At 37.3% G+C, this 19,303-nt stretch overlaps 1 protein-coding gene across 3 annotated transcripts in view; it reads left to right on the top strand.

Annotated features, from left to right (window-relative positions):
• Nucleotides 1-18,725, top strand: part of EVI5 (ecotropic viral integration site 5) — a 93,957-nt gene extending 75,232 nt beyond the window's left edge. For all 3 annotated transcript variants that reach the window (XM_081324340.1, XM_081324339.1, XM_081324338.1), the window contains one exon: nt 17,520-18,725. In XM_081324340.1, the coding sequence (XP_081180466.1) occupies nt 17,520-17,822 (303 nt within the window). In that variant the 3' untranslated portion in view covers nt 17,823-18,725. The remainder of the gene's footprint in view (nt 1-17,519) is intronic.
• The last annotated feature ends 578 nt before the right edge of the window (nt 18,726-19,303 follow it).

Genomic DNA, 19,303 nt, shown 5'->3' with positions numbered 1-19,303 from the left:
TATTTGTAAGAATTCTGTACCGCTTCTTTAGACTTTTATTGTTTTTTCATCAATAACGCTGTGGCAGCTGACTTTTAAAACTTGGTTTTAAAATTGTCCTCTTTCTGAGAGCAAAATTCATAGAAGTATAGGCCTTTATGATAAGTGCTACTTTCAGCTTAATTGATAGTATCATTTTAGTCAACTGGAAATATTTAACTAATGCAGCAATAAAATATTGAAAAGTATGGACATTTGAATTTAAGTCGGAATAAGTAGTGAATGGTAAGGGACCAGAATATTACTCTAGCTATTTTTGTGGAAGCTGTATCTTTTCACGTATTATAATCCTGGTGTGCATTTAAAAAAATCAGATAAAAGAATATAAAATACCTAGACTTTTTATAAGTTGCCCAACATTAGAAAGCTTATTTTGACTTTAGCCAAAGTATTACCCATAATCATTTTGGTACTTTTTTTTATTCATTTGGGAGAAATTGTATGGAACCATCTTATAAATTAATCTGTAGTCCAGCTACAAACATGCTTTACTATTTATTAATCAAAATTATGTGGCTGCCTCTCTGTTCAATGAAACTTTGGACAGCAAATAGAATAAAAACATAATCCATAAACCACCCCCCCCCATCATTGAGAAACAGTGGTCATGGTGTAAATTCAGATGCATGTCTGAAAAGAACTTTCATCATTCTACTTCTGCACTCTCTTTAGATGTTCTTATTTTGAACAGAATATGCATTGCAGCATGTATCCAGGCAAAATAGTATGTCAGTTTGTGGTTAGAAAAGGGTCTCTTATCAATATTAACTAGAACTTTTTATTAATATTCTTTGGGAGATTTTATAGAAAGGTCCAAAATAAAAGAGGGGTTAGTCTTTTTTTAATATCAGTCTATTTGGGTTATTTATGCTTGGAAATAATTGAATAATTAACTATCTAGTGTCTTTGTTCTTGGAAATAATTCCACTCTTTAATGGGGCTTGCTGTTTGGCATGTATGCCTGTATTTTAGCATTGATTAACTGTGCCATTAAAGTTCTGCTTCTGTCACACACCTTTTGGCAAAAAGCATTGTTTTTACCATTTTTTTTTAATCCCATTTATATCCCGCCCTTCTCCGAAGACTCAGGGCGGCTTACAATTTAAGCACAAACCAATGTGCTTAGCAATAGCCTTCATTCTATGTATATGCCTGCTTATTAGGGCTTTCGGGGGGGGGGCCCAAGCAGCATTATTACAAAGTCAGCTTATTGCCCCCAACAATCTGGGTCCTCATTTTACCTACCTCGGAAGGATGGTGGGACGCGAACCTGCACTAATTGCAGGCAGCTGGTGTTACTTAAGGAGGCATTAGCCCACTGCTCCACCAAGGCAATTGCTGACCAACTTTTCCTCCTTTGATTACTTGGAAGGATGATAGCATGAGTATAACAATTTGATGTGGAAATCATTTCCCCGTCTTTAAAAAGAAATTTAAAAAGTTTATTTCATAAAACATATTATTTATCTAGCATATTGTATGTGTAGCAGCCCTACCTTTTGTGAAGAGATAGACATATATAGATTGTCTTTGGAAATTAATAATAAGATGTACTATGGGGGAACCTTGCAGCTTGACATAACATTTTCTTTCATATGGATTTAATTCCTCTAATAGTAAATCTTCACAAAATTTTAGTTCAGTGAAAACCAGATTTTATAGTTTAAGTGTGACTTAAATAAACATATTATGTTTGCTGAATGCGGTATGAAAACCGGATTTCATCAGTACAGAGGTCTTATTTGTAGAATGAGGCATCTAAATTTCTGAGTAATCAATACCTTGGTACTTGACTGCTTCAAAACGTGTCGAATTTGGTACTCAGCGCCTTTTGACGTGAAAATATTTTCCCAGTACTTGTTCATTTGGTTTTTGGCGCACTGCAGTAGGAAGAGGTGGACAGCCACGGAGAACAAACAGGAAGTTAGACATGTTGAAAAGATCACTGCAAAAAGAAATGGGGGACAGCTGCAGAGGGCAAACAGGAAGTCAGCCATGCTGGCAAGGTCGCTGATATAGAAAGAGGGGGACAGACAGAAAGTTCTTCCCAACCAAAATAAAGGATCACGTAGTAAGTCACGTGGTTTGTTTGGTACTCGTTGTTTTTAGTACTCATCGCGCCTCCCAGAAACAATTAACGAGTACCGAGGTACCACTATAGAAAGGAAACAATTATTTCCTTCCTTTCCCCAACTTTGGCCATGCTTTTCAAAACATTCATAGATATCTAATTTGTCATCTTCCTTTAAGACACACAAAATGACTACAGTTTTTTATAAATATAGGAACCAGGTTGGTATTCATAGATGATTATGTAGTTGTATGGAAAATAAATATGAGCTTTTCTAGTGTAAGTCTGTATGTATGCACCTCAAATGTTTCTCCTCGAGAAAGGAATTGGAAACATAATTGTTAATCTTAAAGTCATTGTTATATCAACTAACTTAGCAAATTGGGTGTTAATAGGTACAAAGTAATGTTAGGTAGCAGTAAAGACTTTGCCAAAACTCTGGGGAAAAACAAGCAAATACTTAAACAGTATATTATCCATTTCAGAAAATTGCATCTGTTCAAGTCAGTATTCTTGAAGTCATCTCCCATCTATAAGTATTGTCAGGCCTCATCTTACTGGTATATTGAACCTAGCCAAGGCCAGCCAGGTGTTACCACATGCTGAGGCATGAAGGCAGCATGGATAGATGAAATAACTGAAATATCTGTGGATTTGAAACTGTCGAAACAAACTTATATTGCTTGCTTTTCCAGTATTCATAAATGCCACAATATATCAAACTACGTAGTGTACTATAGCATAAACCACAGTGCCTGCATTTCATTAGCTGGGAATCTTTGCAAAGCGACTTTCTAAAAGGATTGGTTTAATGACCTGCATCTATACCTGGGCAGTCATTTTTTTGACTGTAAGTAGATGCTGTAAGTAACAGCGTTCCGTGCACCTTTGGCGTCTACTCATGCTGGCCACATGACCATGGAGACGTCCTCGGACAAGCGCTGGCTCTTCGGCTTTGAAACGGAGATGAGCACCAGCCCCTAGAGTCGGAAACGACTAGCACGCATGTGTGGGGGAACCTTTACCTTTACCTTTAGATGCTGCTAACTATCATAAGTGTTAACATGAGTCAGCTTGATACAAAAACAGGCTTCTTCAGGAAGATAAATTGATTCAGTTGGCTCTTGAAAAGATTGAGTCCAAACTACAGATATATTTATTATTATTTTCTTATTTGTACTATTTCTCTATTTTATCAGTTGCTTTAACTAGAGTTAGTGGCATTTACATATATTCTGCATTCCTGAACAGTTGTTTTGGCTTCCTGTTGGATACTCCAAGGAACAAATGTGTCATGTAGATTAGAGGAGTGGTATATAAGGTTAGAATTGATAAGGTTACACTGGCAGACCACAAAGTTTCTTGGGAAGTAGAAGGAAGAAATAGTGGTTTCCAGTTATAAAATGAAGAAAAATCCTGGATTTGCAGGTTGTGTGTGACTGTTGCATTATGAAGTGTTTTTAGATCCTCTCCTTTTTTTTATTCTCAGGCAATAATTTCTCTGTATGGTAATAGCAGTCGGCTTCTACGCAGGAAACCCATTAGCAATACCATATCTGATTTGTAATGCCAACCATCTCCTCTATCAGATATTTTTGTTCTGTGCCATTGCTTTGTGTAACTTATTTCTGCCTTCTGTTTTACATGTTCCTCAATTTCAAGTATCGTTAGCCTTTTTTAAAAAAGGTACTTTTCTATAAAAAAAAAAATGAGATTGATATATAGATAGTCCTCAACCTAAGACTATAGTGGAGCCTGCCAATTACAATTATAAGTCACGATGGTCATAAAAGCAGGGCATCATGTGTCTGCCCTCATTTTATACCTTTTTTGTGGCAGTCTTTAATTGAAATTACCTTGTTTATTAACCAAATCCATGGTTGTTAAGCGAACTCTACACATGTTAAGTAAACCCATTTTTTGCTTTTGGGCATTTTTGCTGGGGGGAAAAATAATTGTTTTTCAGCAAAAAAAAAAAAATGCAAACCACGGTCACATGACCACAGGATACTGCAAGCAGCTATAAATGCAGGTCAATTTGGTGGGCACCCAAAATGCTGTCATGTGACTATGGGAGGTGGCATCCATGAGAACTTAGGAACTGGGTCATAATTACCTTTTGGAGTATTTGTCATATCTTTGAATAGTCATTAAGTCAAGGGCTACCGAGTAATACCCTATTTTTAAAATAAATTCATATCTGTAGGTATGTTACGTTTAACTGTTGTGAAGCATAGTTGAAGGATATTAATCTTATGTGACCTTTTTATATTTCACCGCTGCAAGCAATAAGCCTAGATTTTTTTAAAAAAAGTTTTTAGTTTATTGTAACTTTATCCTTTGGATTGTGGATCTTCAAGTAAACAAAATCTAGAGCCAGAATTGTTCAGATACAGGTTATCCTACTGGTAAGGAAATGTTTAGCTGAAAAACATTTGATTGATATCTTTAATGGAAGGTTTTCAATCATTGCAGATCATAAAATACCTGCAGAGATTATTTAGATAGGGGATCTCTTTTCTGAAACTATCTCACTTTCTTTTCTTAAACTTGAAAACTAAAAATTCTTTCTTCCTATTCCCAATGAACCTTGTGCTATCACTCATCTGATGTTTCTCTCCTGATGCAGTTGGTAAAATATTCTGATAGATCTGCTATCTCTTGTTACGATCATGTTTATGTTGAAACAAAATGGGCTTAATACAGAGCAAATATTCTACTTTTAGACAATTGTAAATGCTAAATAATTACTTTGATAAATTATTCAGACTAAATAACAAAATAGGGATTCTCGGGTAGTGCTAAAAAATAGGATTATGTGAAATTTATGTTCTTAAAACCACAAAAATCAGTTGTTTTTATTTGTGTTTTAATTCCATTACAACTGAATAACATCGTATGACTACCTAGGAAAAGATCCAAAAACAAATTGTTGATCCAGAAATAAAATAACCAAGTTGTTAATAGGAGATTCGTGTGACCCAATTATTACACCGAGTGCACTGTTGGCTTCCATCCTTTACTTAGTCTCAGTACAAAGTATTGTGGGTAATCTTTGAAGAAATGGTTTGGAACCTGGCTGTTAATATAATTTGGTATCTGAGCCTGCCTGTTTTCTAAGAATTTCTCCTCATCAGATCCTGCAAGAGAGTCACATTATGGGTCCCATCTGTTAAAGAGTGCTATCTGGCAGGGCCCAGAAAAAGATTTTTTTTCCTTCTGAGGTGCCTGTTCTTTGGAGCATCACCATATGGAAGATTAGATTAGCCACAACCTGGTGGCTTTCAGACATCTTTCAAAACCTTGTTATGCCATCAGAGATGTGACGGAGCCCTTGGGACGATTATGTTGATGGCTTGGATGGATTTGTTAATTTCTAAGTTTTTAACTGCCATTCATTGCCCAAAGTCGTGAAGTTGAGCTAGATGGTCATATAAACCTAAATAAATAATACAAACTTTTGACATTTACGCACAGAGTTTGGAATGATGATAAAACACAACACTGTCTAAAATTCTTCTGCTTCATGATCTTCTGACACCAAAGAGAGAGGAAAAATATGTTTTCAGATTTAAAATGTGAGTGTTCCAACTTGTGGCAAAAGCTTTCAGAACAATAAATCATGTGCTTTCCTTGTACGGTATCTCACAGATGCAGTAAGACAAGACCACACCACCAGATTTGTCCTCCCACAACAGCAAAGTTATTGGACAACTAAAAGTTGCTGTTTTTGTTATTACGTGTCAGATTCTCAGCATCTATGCTGGTGGAGTCTAGATTTTTAGCGATTGTGGTCAGTCTGAGGAAACTGTGATGCGATAAGATAGCATTTGTGAGGTCATGTGGTTAGCAAATACCCAATCTAACATAGCAGCTTTATGGACCCTCAGTTTTAAAGTCACTTTATTCACTCTGATATGCTGAAGAGTGTATCTACTCTTGAAAAACAGAACTACTGTTCATGCTAGATAGCTATTAAACGTGAGGGCCTTATTGCATTTTTTTTAAAGTGTCTCCCTTTTTATGCCATTTTTAGGGCCTCAGATTCCGTTCAAAAGACAAATTTCAGGAAAGAAGGGAATGAGGGCATAGTACCCTGTCTGCAACTTGCAACAGCCATATCCTTTTTTTTTAGGGATTACATGGCTGCTACAGGGAGATTTCCATTGTAACAGGATGATGCTGGAAACAGATGTAGCTCTTTTAATAAATCAGAGACAGGAACTGAGTTTGTCGCATTGTGCGTTTTGAAGCACTTCTTCCAAATTAAATCCAAAATCATGTTATTTTCTAATTTACCCCAGAATTTTCTGAAAGCTGTAACCTACAAATTTAATACTTGCATGTTGCAGATTTTACCACTCTGTGTTGAAGATAATTAGCAACTTTTAATTTAGTTGAATCAGAATAGAGTTGGAAGGGACCTTTGAGGTCTTCTAGTCCAGCCCCCTGCTCAAGCAGGAGGACCTCCTATACCATTTCAGACAAGTGACTGTCCGTCTCTTCTTAAAAACTTCCAGTGATGTAGCACCTACAACTTCTGAAGGCAAACTGTTCCACTGGTTAATTGTCCTCGCTGTTAGGAAGTTTCTCCTTAATCCAGGTTGCTTCTCTCTGATCAGTTTCCAACCACTGTTTCCTCTGTTGCTTTGGAAAATAAGTTGACCCCTCTTCTTTGTGGCAGCTGCTCAAATACTGGGATACAGCTATCATGTCACCCCTAATTGTTTTTTTATCTAAACTAGCCAAACCCAAAGCCTGCAACTGTTTTTGTCTCTAGGCCTTTAATTAGTAGTGGCTTAGTTGCTCTTCTTTGCACTTTTTCCAGAGTCTCAACATCTTCTTTGTAATGTGGTGACCAAAACTGGATGCAGTATTCCAGGAGTGGCTTTACTAAGGATTTATAAAGCGATACTAATACTTCACGTGATTTTGATTCTATGCCTCTGTTAATGGAACCAAGGATTGTACTAGCTTTTTTATTTATATCCAGCTGTTGTTGTTGTTAGCTGCGAAGTCGTGTCCGACCCATCGCAACCCTATGGACAACGTTCCTCCAGGCCTTCCTATCCTCTACCATCTTCTGGAGTCCATTTTGGCTCACGCCTACTGCTTCAGTGACTCCATCCAGCCACCTCATTCTCTGTCGTCCCCGTCTTCTCTTGCCCTCGACCTTTCCCAGCATTAGGCTCTTCTCCAGTGAGTCCTTCCTTCTCATTAGGTGGCCAATGAGTTTCAACTTCAGGATCTGGCCTTCTAAAGAGCAGTCAGGGTTGATCTCCTCGAGGACTGACCGGTTTGATCGCCTTGCAGTCCAAGGGACTCGCAGGAGTCTTCTCCAGCACCATAGTTCAAAGGCCTCAATTCTTTGCTTCTCAGCCTTTTTTATGGTCCAACTAGATATGAATAAATTAATGTATTAAATTAATAATTTAATAAATTTATATTCAGCTGGATAGTTCCTTTCCCTTTCTTACCCTCTGACACCATCATGGCAGAAATTTCACTCTACATGTAGTCCTCAACGTAGGACCACAATTGAGCCTGGAATCCTGGATTGTTGAGAGAAGGGATCATCAAGTAAGATGTCATGTGACCAGGGACTACTTGTATTTCCATTGCTTTCCTACAATTAAACTGTCTTGTTGCCTTAGTCCAGGGGTCTTCAACCTTGGCAACTTTAAGACTTGTGGACTTCAACTTGCAGCTTTGCTGGCTGAGGAATTCTGGGAGTTGAAGTCTACAAGTCTTAAAGTTGCCAAGGTTGAAGACCCCTGCCTTAGTCCAGTGGAAGCTGTTTCAAGTATGATGTCTTTTCATATTTTTTTTTTGTAATTTTAGGGTAGCTTTTACTGATTATTATCCACCCCAGTTCCATGGTGTGGAGGGGGAGATCATATGAATTGAATTTAAATCAATCAGTCAGTCTCTTTTGTTGTTGTTAATGATGTTACACAACCTGAAGTGCAGAGGACTATTTTTCTTGGAACCTCATTGAGGTAAGGAACAGAGGAATGACTTTGTGAAACCTGTATTGTCAATATTTACATTTTAGTAGAAAAATTTAGTAGAGAAAATAATACTGACTAGGAATCGTAAGGAATTATAAGTAAATTATAATTCAACTCAAGTAGAGTGAAAAATTTCCTTTTTCAATCTGACTTAATGAGGCCATAACTGATCTCTTAAGCAATCTTTCATTTTACACCTCTTTATTATTTCTCAATATATCTTCAGTTTCTTTAAAATTAATGATGGCTACTGAGGATTATCATGTTATGTTGAAGTTAACTTCTTATGTATTTGAATCCTATACTTGCTACTATCAGCATAAGTCTTTCAAACCTGCTAAATCAGCAGTCCCCAACCTTTGCGGCTTGGTGGTCCAGCTGAGGGAGGGAGAGGGGAACGTAGCTCATGAGCAGCAGGCTGGCACGCACCTGTGTGCAGGTGTTGACTCGCGTGAGCGGCACACCAACATGCATGTGTGCACAGCTCAATGTGCACAAATTGATCTGTGCGTGCGTGTGTGCTGGCCGACTGTTCACGTGGTCTGCTTGCGAATAGGCCACAGCCCGATAGTGGGGCACGGCCTAGGGGTCAGGGACCCCTGTGCTAAATAAAATGGCGCTAGGATCTGTTTTGCAATAAGCAAAGTTGCTTATAGAATTGAGTTTGAAACATGTTCTTCTGATTGCATGCTATCGTTTCAATCACATAATTTCTTTTAAGATTTCAAAACTTTTGATTATATGGTATTAGCACAGTGATCAAAAAGTTCATGAACCCTCCTTGATCAAGTTATTGGTTTCCTGTTCTGACTTACTTGAAATCTTTTGGTCTCAATGTATCACAAGTTTTCATCTTTGTCAAGCTAGCACTACAATATCTTAGTGTTAAAAATCTTTTTTTCCGGTTTGCTGTTTAGCTTTAGATAAGTGATAAAGTTACAAAACCTACTCCCATGACTTTTTAGAAAAATCTTATCCAGATATTTAGAATATAAATATATACTCAGAATTAAGATACGCATAACTTTAGTTTTCCGTCTAATTACCTAGGCATTTCTGTAAAAGTGAAGTGTCATAACACGCTCAGCTCTAACAAAACTGCATCGTAATAGTATGTGGACATTTGAACCATTTACAAATATTCAGGTTTTATGTTTATAGCGCTTACCTGAAAGAAAAGCATTTTCCACCACCCCCAAAATTAATAAAATCCTCCCTCTCTCCTACCCTATGCCTACCCGCATCTTACGTATATTGTCGTATTGTTGGGAAATCTAAATTGACTATTCCCTTTTAAAGGTGAATTATTTGGGAAGAAAGATGTTCTTTATTTCAGATAAATGAAGTAATTATAAATGGCTCATGTATGCGTGAATTGATTCTGGATCTCATTTGTATGACATATGCCATGAGAATTAATCATTACTAAGCGTATTTCTTACATTTTCTTAGATCATGTGGTATAATAGTTTCCCTTACGAGATACGGTGTGGGCTAATGAAAATTAAACTGTTACACAAGCCATTCATTCTCCAGTCCTGTTGCCTGTACATGAAAAGTTTCTTAGCAAAATAGCATGATGACCTATGCTAATACAATTTTAGTAATATAATCTTTCTCTACCCACCATGCACAGCACTGGAAAATACAGGTAGTTCTCACTTACTGACTGCTCATTTAGCAGCCATTCAAAGTTATGACAGCACGGAATAATGAGACATAACGAACAGTCCTTGCAGTTGCAGCCATCACAGTATCCCCATTGTCATGTGACTATGATTCAAGTTTGTAGCGACGAGCACGCATTTAGGATGGTTGCAGTTGGTGGTCACATGATCTCCCATTTGTAACGTTCACAACAAGCAAAGACAATGGGAAAAATGGCAGGCCATTGCAAATCATGGTCACATCGTATCATGCTTAATAATTACAGGTAATTCACTTAATGGTCACAGCCAGAACCGACATCATAAGCTAGGCACAGTCATGTGATGTTTCACTTTATGGCCATGCTGCTTAGCGACAGAATTGCTGGTCTAAATCATGATCAGTAAGTGAGGACTACCTGTATCTCAACATGGTTACCTACCTCACTGGAGAAATAAGTATAGACCAAAACCAAAGAGCTCACAAGATACAAGATAGGCTAATTATGGTAAGCAATGGCTAACAGAAGGAGTCCATCAGCACCTTTTCAGATTTACAATTTCAGATTATTTGACCCTAATAAAAGTTTGATTTGATTGGAGATTAACAACTTGTTATTAAAAGGCATAAGCACATGATGAATGAGCATGATAGTTAAGCACATGATAGCTTAAGCACATGATGCATAAGCACATGATAGTTCACAAACCCAGATTGCCTTTCAATAAAGTTTGTCAGTCTAAAAGGTTTTAATGGGCTTCTTCTGATTGATCAGGTTATTTTTATTTATTTATTTTTGTACTTCTGATGCCAACCCAGGTAAGGTTAATGTCTTATCTCTCGGTAATAATAGTAGGCTTCCTAATTGTGTTGCTACCAAGAGAAACAAGCTGTGAAAGTAAACTTCACATGCAAATTGTAAGTTAAGAAAAAAAAGATTACACAGACATAATAATAATAATAATAATAATAATAATAATAATAATAATAATAATAATAATAATAATAATAATAATAATAAAAAAAACCTTTATTGTCAAAGTACAACATGTGTACATTGAGATTAGCTGAGCCTCCCCCCGTGCTCTCTCCCCCCAACACACAGTGACAACAAACCCTCCATCCCACCACACTATGTTAACCAACTACACCACACACCGGCCTCCCAAGTCAATTCTGCATAAGATTATGTCCCATTTAAAAGCCTAACAGCCCACGGATAAAAGCTACTTTTCAGCCTGTTGGTACGGCTGGCTATATTGCTATACCTCCTACCGGATTGTAGGAGAGTAAAGAGATACCGTCCAGGGTGTGAGTCATCCCTGAGAATCTTCCTCACTCTTCCAAGGCAACGAGCCCTGGCGATGTCATCCAATATACAACTTGCATATTGCATAGCTTGCACAGTGCAGATGAATAAAAGTATGTTTTGAGTTATGTCATCTGTGATCAACACTTTCAAACTCTGGAAGAGAAATATCACCGTTTCACAATTAGAGAACCAAAAGATTTATGATGCAATGGATCTCTAACTGGAATTTGTGTTGCCTACATTTTAACTTTAAAGTAACCAGTGTGCCTCAGAGGAACAAAAGCTGTAAATAATTCCAGAGTGTATATTTTCTGGTTTTGGATATAAGAGAAGTTGGTGGAAACATCTCAGACAGTAGTTTAAATTCTAAACCTATAAAATCACAGATTTGGGACAATTCTTAGCACCATTACTAAGGTACAGTTCCAATTATAATAGAGGTAACAGTTCTTTCATATTCTTGGAAATTTCTGTACGGCAATATATTCTTTCTGGTGTTGTTTAAGTGAAAGAAATCCTTTAACTAAGGAATTTTTGTAATTATGCTGCATTTCTTCTCCAAATAACACACTGGCCAGTGATAATATCTGAATCTTAAATGGCTGGCTGCCTTGGTTTGTTGCATTTAAAATTTAGATTAAAATGGTTTAATACTTCTAATTTTTTCTCTGCTGTCTTTTTCTTCTTGCTTATGTTTGGGTGTAACAGTCAACTACAGGTAAGAGCATGTTGTGAAAAAGTTCAGTATGATTTTTTGTCTTTTGGAGCATGGCTATGTTGTGTTCTCAAGAAGATAACCAGGGTCAGTGTGGGAGATGTGGGTTTGTGGGTCCTTTGGTTCATTTCTTAATTCTGCTTTTTTTCAAGGTGCCTGAAGACATTGCTAGGGAAATCAGTTGCAATCACTACTAACATTATTTAAGCTAAAGATAGTTGGGGTAATAGCCTGTAGTTTTGACAGACTAGCTTTCTGATACTTAACTTCAGGCAATCCAGTTGAGTGGCAGCATCTGGTGAACGCTGGCTGATCATAAAAAGCTAAGCACTGTGGGATCAGACTTGGTTACTACGTAGGTCAGAGAGCATTATGGAATCCCAATGCTGGAGGCTAAATTGAGAAGCTTTGAAAAAAATCTGAAAGAAGAGATGACAAATCAGTTGCATACATTGCCAGGAAAGCTACCTAGACATATGTACGAAGTCACTCAGAATTAAGCTTGACAAAAAAAAGAGACTTGACTGGTTAATCTTACTATTTCCTTATCTACACAGTCTGGATCATCCCTTTTATTTCAAAAGTATATGTTCTGTCACACAGTACTTATAATCTTATCTGCCCATCGCTTTGGATGTGAAATTCAGATTTATTTATTTATTTATTTATTTTATTTGTATACCGCCCTTCTCCCGAAGGACTCAGGGCGGTGAACAGGGCAATACATATTAAAAAACAAGATACAAAATTTAAAAACGATTAAACAACAATGCCCATGAATAAGTTTGTTGTTGTTGTTAGTTGCGAAGTCGTGTCCGACCCATCGCGACCCTATGGACAATGTTCCTCTAGGCCTTCCTGTCCTCTACCATCTTCTGGAGTCCATCTAAGCTCACGCCTACTGCTTCAATGACTCCATCCAGCCACCTCATTCTCTGTCGTCCCCTTCTTCTATTGCCCTCAATCTTTCCCAGCATTAGGCTCTTCTCCAGTGAGTCCTTCCTTCTCATTAGGTGGCCAAAGTATTTGAGTTTTAGCTTCAGGATCTGGCCTTCTAAAGAGCAGTCAGGGTTGATCTCCTCTAGGACTGACTGGTTTGATCGCCTTGCAGTCCAAGGAACTCGCAGGAGTCTTCTCCAGCACCATAGTTCAAAGGCTTCAATTCTTTGGCGCTCAGCCTTTCTTATGGTCCAGCTTTCACTGCCATACATTGCAACTGGGAAGACCATAGCTTTGACTATACGCACTTTTGTTGACAGGGTGATGTCTCTGCTTTTTAGTGTGCTGTCTAGATTTGCCATGGCTTTCCTCCCGAGGAGCAAGCGTCTTTTAATTTCTTGGCTACAGTCCCCATCTGCAGTGATCTTGGAGCCCAGGAAAATAAAATCTGTCACTACCTCCATTTCTTCCCCATCTATTTGCCAGGAATTGAGAGGGCCAGATGCCATGATCTTGGTTTTCTTAATGTTTAGTTTCAACCCAAGTTTTGCACTCTCCTTCTTCACCCGCAACAAGAGGCTCTTTAGTTCTTCTTCACTTTCTGCCATTAGAGTGGTATCATCTGCATATCTTAGGTTGTTGATGTTTCTTCCGGCAATCTTAATTCCAACTTTTGATTCATCTAGCCCTGCCTTTCTCATGATGTGCTCTGCATATAAGTTAAATAGGCAAGGCGACAGTATACAGCCTTGTCGGACTCCTTTCCCAATTTTGAACCAATCAGTGGTTCCGTGTCCAGTTCTCACTGTTGCTTCTTGGCCCGCATATAGATTTCTCAAGAGACAAATAAGATGGTCTGGTATGCCCATCTCTTTAAGGACTTGCCAGAGTTTGTTATGATCCACACAATCAAAGGCTTTAGCATAGTCAATGAAGCAGAAGTAGATGTTTTTCTGGAACTCTAGCTTTCTCCATGATCCAGCGGATGTTAGCAATTTGATCTCTAGTTCCTCTGCCTCTTCGAAATCCTGCCTGTACTTCTGGTAGTTCTCGATCCACATACTGCTGGAGTCTAGCTTGTAGAATTTTAAGCATGACTTTACTAGCATGAGAAATGAGTGCAATGGTGCGATAGTTTGAACATTCTTTGGCACTGCCTTTCTTTGGAATTGGAATGTAAACTGATCTTTTCCAATCCTGTGGCCACTGTTGAGTTTTCCAAATTTGCTGGCAAATTGAGTGTAGCACTTTTACTGCATCGTCTTTTAAGATTTTGAATAAGTTAGAACACATTAAAAAAGGTTAAAACAGATTAATAAAACCCAGCCCCATCCCATCAGGCCAGGCCAGCTTGTTCGAAAAGTTAGATTTTGAGATCGCGCCGGAAGGAGCGGAGGTCAGGCGCCATCCGGAGCTCGACCGGAAGATGGTTCCATAAATCTGGCGCGCCCACAGAGAACGCCCTCCCCCTGGGGGCCACCAGTCGACATTCTTTGACCGGTGGCACCCTGAGGAGGCCCTCTCTGTGGGAGCGTACTGGGCGGAGGGAAGTTGACGCCGGCCGCAGGTGCTCCCCAAGGTATTCCGGACCCATGCCATGTAGGGCTTTGTAGGTCATTACCAATACCTTGAATCTCACCCGGAAGACAACTGGAAGCCAATGCAGCTCGCGGAGCAGAGGTGTAACATGGGAGTGTCGGGAAACTCCCAACACAACTCTCGCGGCTGCATTCTGTACCAGCTGGAGCCTCCGAGTGGTCTTCAAGGGTAGCCCCATGTAGAGAGCGTTGCAGTAGTCCAGACGAGAGGTCACAAGGGCGTGAGTGACCGTATGTAAGGCATTTATACTATCACTGCAAGAGCAAGAATTCTGTCCAATAGTAGCTTTCTGAAATATCCAAATATTCTTCCTTAGTTATTCCACAGCCCACATTTCTTCCAAATATTTTTTTTAAAAGCATAGCTTTCTTCCAATTCTCGTTCTCTTTCGTTTTCCCTTTCTAAAAGCAAAGCTATGAAGTGTATTTCTTCAGCTATTGGTGCAGAAAACATTTCTATTCTGTTGCCATGCTTTCTCCAGAATGGGATATCTTTCCCTCCCCGCCGTTACCTTAAGGTGATCTCTTAGGTGTACATTACTATCCTGGAAAGGATGACTTGTATGTCCATCTGTTAAGCCACAATTAACATTTGAAAGATTCAAAGCCAATAAGACTTTTTAAAGACATGTTAACACTCAGCATCCGGTCAACTTTTTTTTTTTATTGAAAAGTTTTACAATACATTTTTGAATACAAAAAAACCTCCTCCTCCCCCTCCCCTCTCCCCAACCCCCCCCTCCCCTCCCCTCCCCGATTTCCCAGAGCTGAATACAGGGTATAATAATACAAACAAGCATAATCTAAAATATGCTAACAACAATAATAAAACATTAAATTCTATCACACTTTAACTCTCCATAGTCAAAATATTAATAAAATAACTACTAACTAATTATACGTCATAAAAATCCGCTACTTATTCAAATGCTAAATGATACTTTTTAGTCCCATATTTATTCTGAATATATTCAATCCATCTTCTCCATTCCACAATGTATCTCTGTTGCGATTGGTCTTTCAAATATGCTGAAATCTTTGCCATTTCCGCCAAGTTAGAAACTTTCAAAGTCCACTCTTCTATAGTAGGCAGTTCCTCCTTCTTCCAATATTGTGCTACTAAAAGTCTCGCTGCCGTAATTAACTTCAACATCAACTTTGTATCTATAAGAGTAGTATCTGTAATAATACCCAATAAAAACAATTGCGGAGAAAACTTTATCCTTTTCTTAAATATCTTTTGCATATTCCACCAAATTTTAATCCAAAGCATCTGGTCAACTTAAGAACATGCCTTACACTTCCTGCTGTATTTCTTGTTTTAGGATAGTCTGCATGCAGTAACTAAAACCAAGTAGGGTGTGGCTGATATTGCTATGCCTTGCAGCTTTTCTACTGTACTATATCTTGAATGCAGAAAGATGAGTATTTATTCTGCCAAAATACTGTAGATGCAGTTAATTTGGCTTTAAGAAGAATATCAACAGGAGGGAAAAAAATCAAAAGCTTTCTGGAATTATTTTCAATTTCTTTCAATATTACATGGCACTGAGATAATCTGTAGGTTACTTAATGATGATTTGCATTGGATGGGTGTTTCCGTTTTAATATTTGGGGGGAAAAACCTTTACAAAGTTTAGTGGACTTTAGTGTACAAATCAGTTTGATAGTGCTTAAAGTAGAGATGGATAACACACGGCTTTTCAGATTTTACTGAACTGCAATTTCCCATTGGCTTTGGAGCTCATAAAATTTGAGTCCCATAGTGTCTAGAAGACTGAAGTTCCTAAACTCTAGCATATTTGACCAATTTCTAATTTGAATTTGAAAATGCTGTAATCTTGCTTATGGAATATCTGATTTGAGCAAGGCTCCTGGCATTTGCCAAAAATTATTTCTTACTATAATGCAAAGGTGCAAAGAATCTTAAAATGGGACATCTTGCTAGATATTTTTTTCTGAGCATCCTGCAATTCTGGGCTTTTACAAACAAAGACTGTTGTAATTTTATACTATGATTTTAACATCTAAGGCATGTTTTTAGTGGTTCCTCACCGTTTATGATTCAACATCTTATTTAATACCCTATGCATGAGGTATTGAGTGTGTATCTTTTTCATTTTAGATCTAATTAGTGGTTGACATGGTTTGTTTCCTAAAGACACTTGTATTGAAACACTTATTAGAATCAAGTTAGCAACATGGACTTAAAATTTCTAGAATATGACTTATTCTCTTCGTCAACAGGCACTTTGTCTGGAATATTAGCTCTAGTACCAACAAACTATAAATATTTTAAATCTGCTCATTAATAATAATGTTATATTAATTGACATGTCTGGATGTGTAATATGTTTTTCACGTGTAGAGTTTGATTTTGCATAGTGGAAAAGACAAAGTATTTTTTTTATTCTAAATAATGTCAACAGAATTCCTTACAATATTCTAACATCATTAAGTGTGTATTGTCATGTTCTCAGACGATCAAGCATAAAAACAAAAATAATAGGTTTTATAAAGGTGTGAGGAGGAAATATATGCAGAACATTGCAAAAACAAAACAGTTGTATAAAATATACAATCTGAGGTCCACAGAGTTCACCAAAATTGTCAAATGGCAAACCTTAGTGTAACTAAATTCATTTTTTTTAACTCAGTTTTAATGTAAATGAAATTACAATTGGTTTTTGCCATGAACCCCCCTCCAGATGCTTTTGAGAATCAGCCTATGATGCACCAAAGTCAAAATGCAACCATACATCTACAAAATGTTGTGTTCTTTTTTGTAGTTTTTCTGTATAGCTCAGGTCTGTTGATGTTTGGGTTTTCCAGTATTATAAATGATTCACATGTGACTTGAATGATAAGATTGAAATTCATCTCAATAATAATAAACAATTTTAGAAAGATCAATGCCCCAAATGTCTAGTTAAACACATTTATCATTGGAATGTTTTCTTCAAAGCTGTCATTATGTAAAGATATTCAGGACCAGTTTGCAGACATATAATATTTTCATCTGTTTCAATTTCTTCTAAAACTGAATGAGCAATGATTTGCATATACTGAAAGTCTACTCTTGCAATTGCAGCCATAATTCAAAAGCGATTGGTTCACAGATGGAAATGAAGAAGACAAAGGACCCATTCTCTTATTCTTTTAAATGTCTTTTTTTTTCTTTTGACAGATCAGTTGCTTAAAAAGTAAGAAAGCTTTTCCAGGCACAAACACTTTAGATGGGATTCATATCGTGAACCATTTGATAAGAGATGATGAATCACTGCATTCTTCAGATGAAGATTTTATATCCAATCACATCCAAGAAGACGGGATCCATTTTCATTTGCACAGCAGAACTGGCCAGTTGGACCTGAATCCAACAGTGGTAGACAGTAGTGACAGTGATATTGAAAACACTGAATCACTGATCACAAATACTCAGAAGGAAAAAAATAAAAAAAGAATGGAGTCTTATTCTACTATGGTGTGATCACTGTGAAAAGTTTGGCTTTCATTCTCAAAGAGCTTCTTCCGTAATTAAGAAAATTAGCATTAAGCACTCAGATTGACTTGGTCCTTGCATCTGTGTTTGCCTAATCTCTCTTTAACACTATTGCCATGAAGTACACTTGAGAAGATACAGGGTGGTTAACAGTATTAATTATTCTTCCTTTGTACGTTTCTCATGCTAGATGATGTGCATTCATAATTGTTGCCTTCTCAAGAACCACAGCTGCTGTTCACAAACATGGAAAATCATTACTCTTCAGAAGGGACAGTCTTGTGCAATAGTTTAATGCTCTGTGAACAACTATGTTCCATAAACAATTTGCAATCAAAATGGATGTGTACACTAGAAATAGCAGATACGGAATATCTGATTATTTTGAGTGTCTTATTTTTAATTAACTTCAAGTACTGGAGACTAACAGAGTTTCCAATCTAGAAGCCTGTTTGTGCTATTTTATATAATTAATGGTCATACTTCATTCTAAAGGATTGAAAACTTTTGTCAACATTTATGTGCATTTGTTTTTGACAAGTTGCTAATGAATTTGATCAAATATGTTAACTACAAATAATATCTATTTTGTATATATTTGTATAACTGTACTCCTACCTAAAATGTATATTGAATTTTGTATGATGTGTAAATGTTACATGAGTGTCTTAGCATTTTAAAAGGAAAAATGAAATTATGTGTAAGCAATTAAAATTGGGAGCGATGTGTGGGGGAAAAATAAGAAAAACACTAATTCTCATTCTGAGACTTCTCTGTATCAGATGATCTACAGTTCATGTCCCATTTAATTATGTTTGAAATGATGCTATTTACTGAAATTTTAACTTTGTGTATATGTAACTATATAATAAAACCTTTTTCATGATTTAACAAATACTAAACAGTTAAGTTTAACTCTTCCTTAAAAATGTCCTTCACTTTTGTCAATTTTGTTATGCTGCAGCCCGATTCTACCATTGTTTAAATTCATTTTTTCCCCTCATTAATCTATACTCAGTACCCCATAATGACAAAGTGAAAACAGAATTTTAGAAATATCTGTAAATTTATTAAAAACAAAAAAACTCAAATATCACATCGGCATAAGTATTCAAACCCTTTCCTCAATACATTGTTGAAGCGACAAGTTTTGCATACCTGGATTGGGGGATTTTATGCCTTGCAAATCCTCTCAAGTTCAGTCCGGTTGGATGGTGACCATCAGTGGACAGCCATTTTCAGGTCCCTCCACAGATGTTCAGTAGGGTTCAAGTCAGGGCTCTGGCTGAGCCACTCTAGGACATTCACAGAGTTGTCTCTAAGCCACTCCTGTTTTATCTTGGCTGTGTTCTTAGAATCGTCGTCATGTTGGAAAATGAACCTTCAACCCAGTGTGAGGTCCTGAGAGCTATGGAACATGTTTTCATTGAGGATATCCCTGTACTTTGCTCCTTTTAGCTTTCCCTCAA

This window comes from Vipera berus (assembly GCF_964194415.1).
Source record: "Vipera berus genome assembly, chromosome: 3".
NCBI lineage: Eukaryota > Metazoa > Chordata > Lepidosauria > Squamata > Viperidae > Vipera > Vipera berus.
This window is presented reverse-complemented; position numbering and strand designations above follow the sequence as displayed.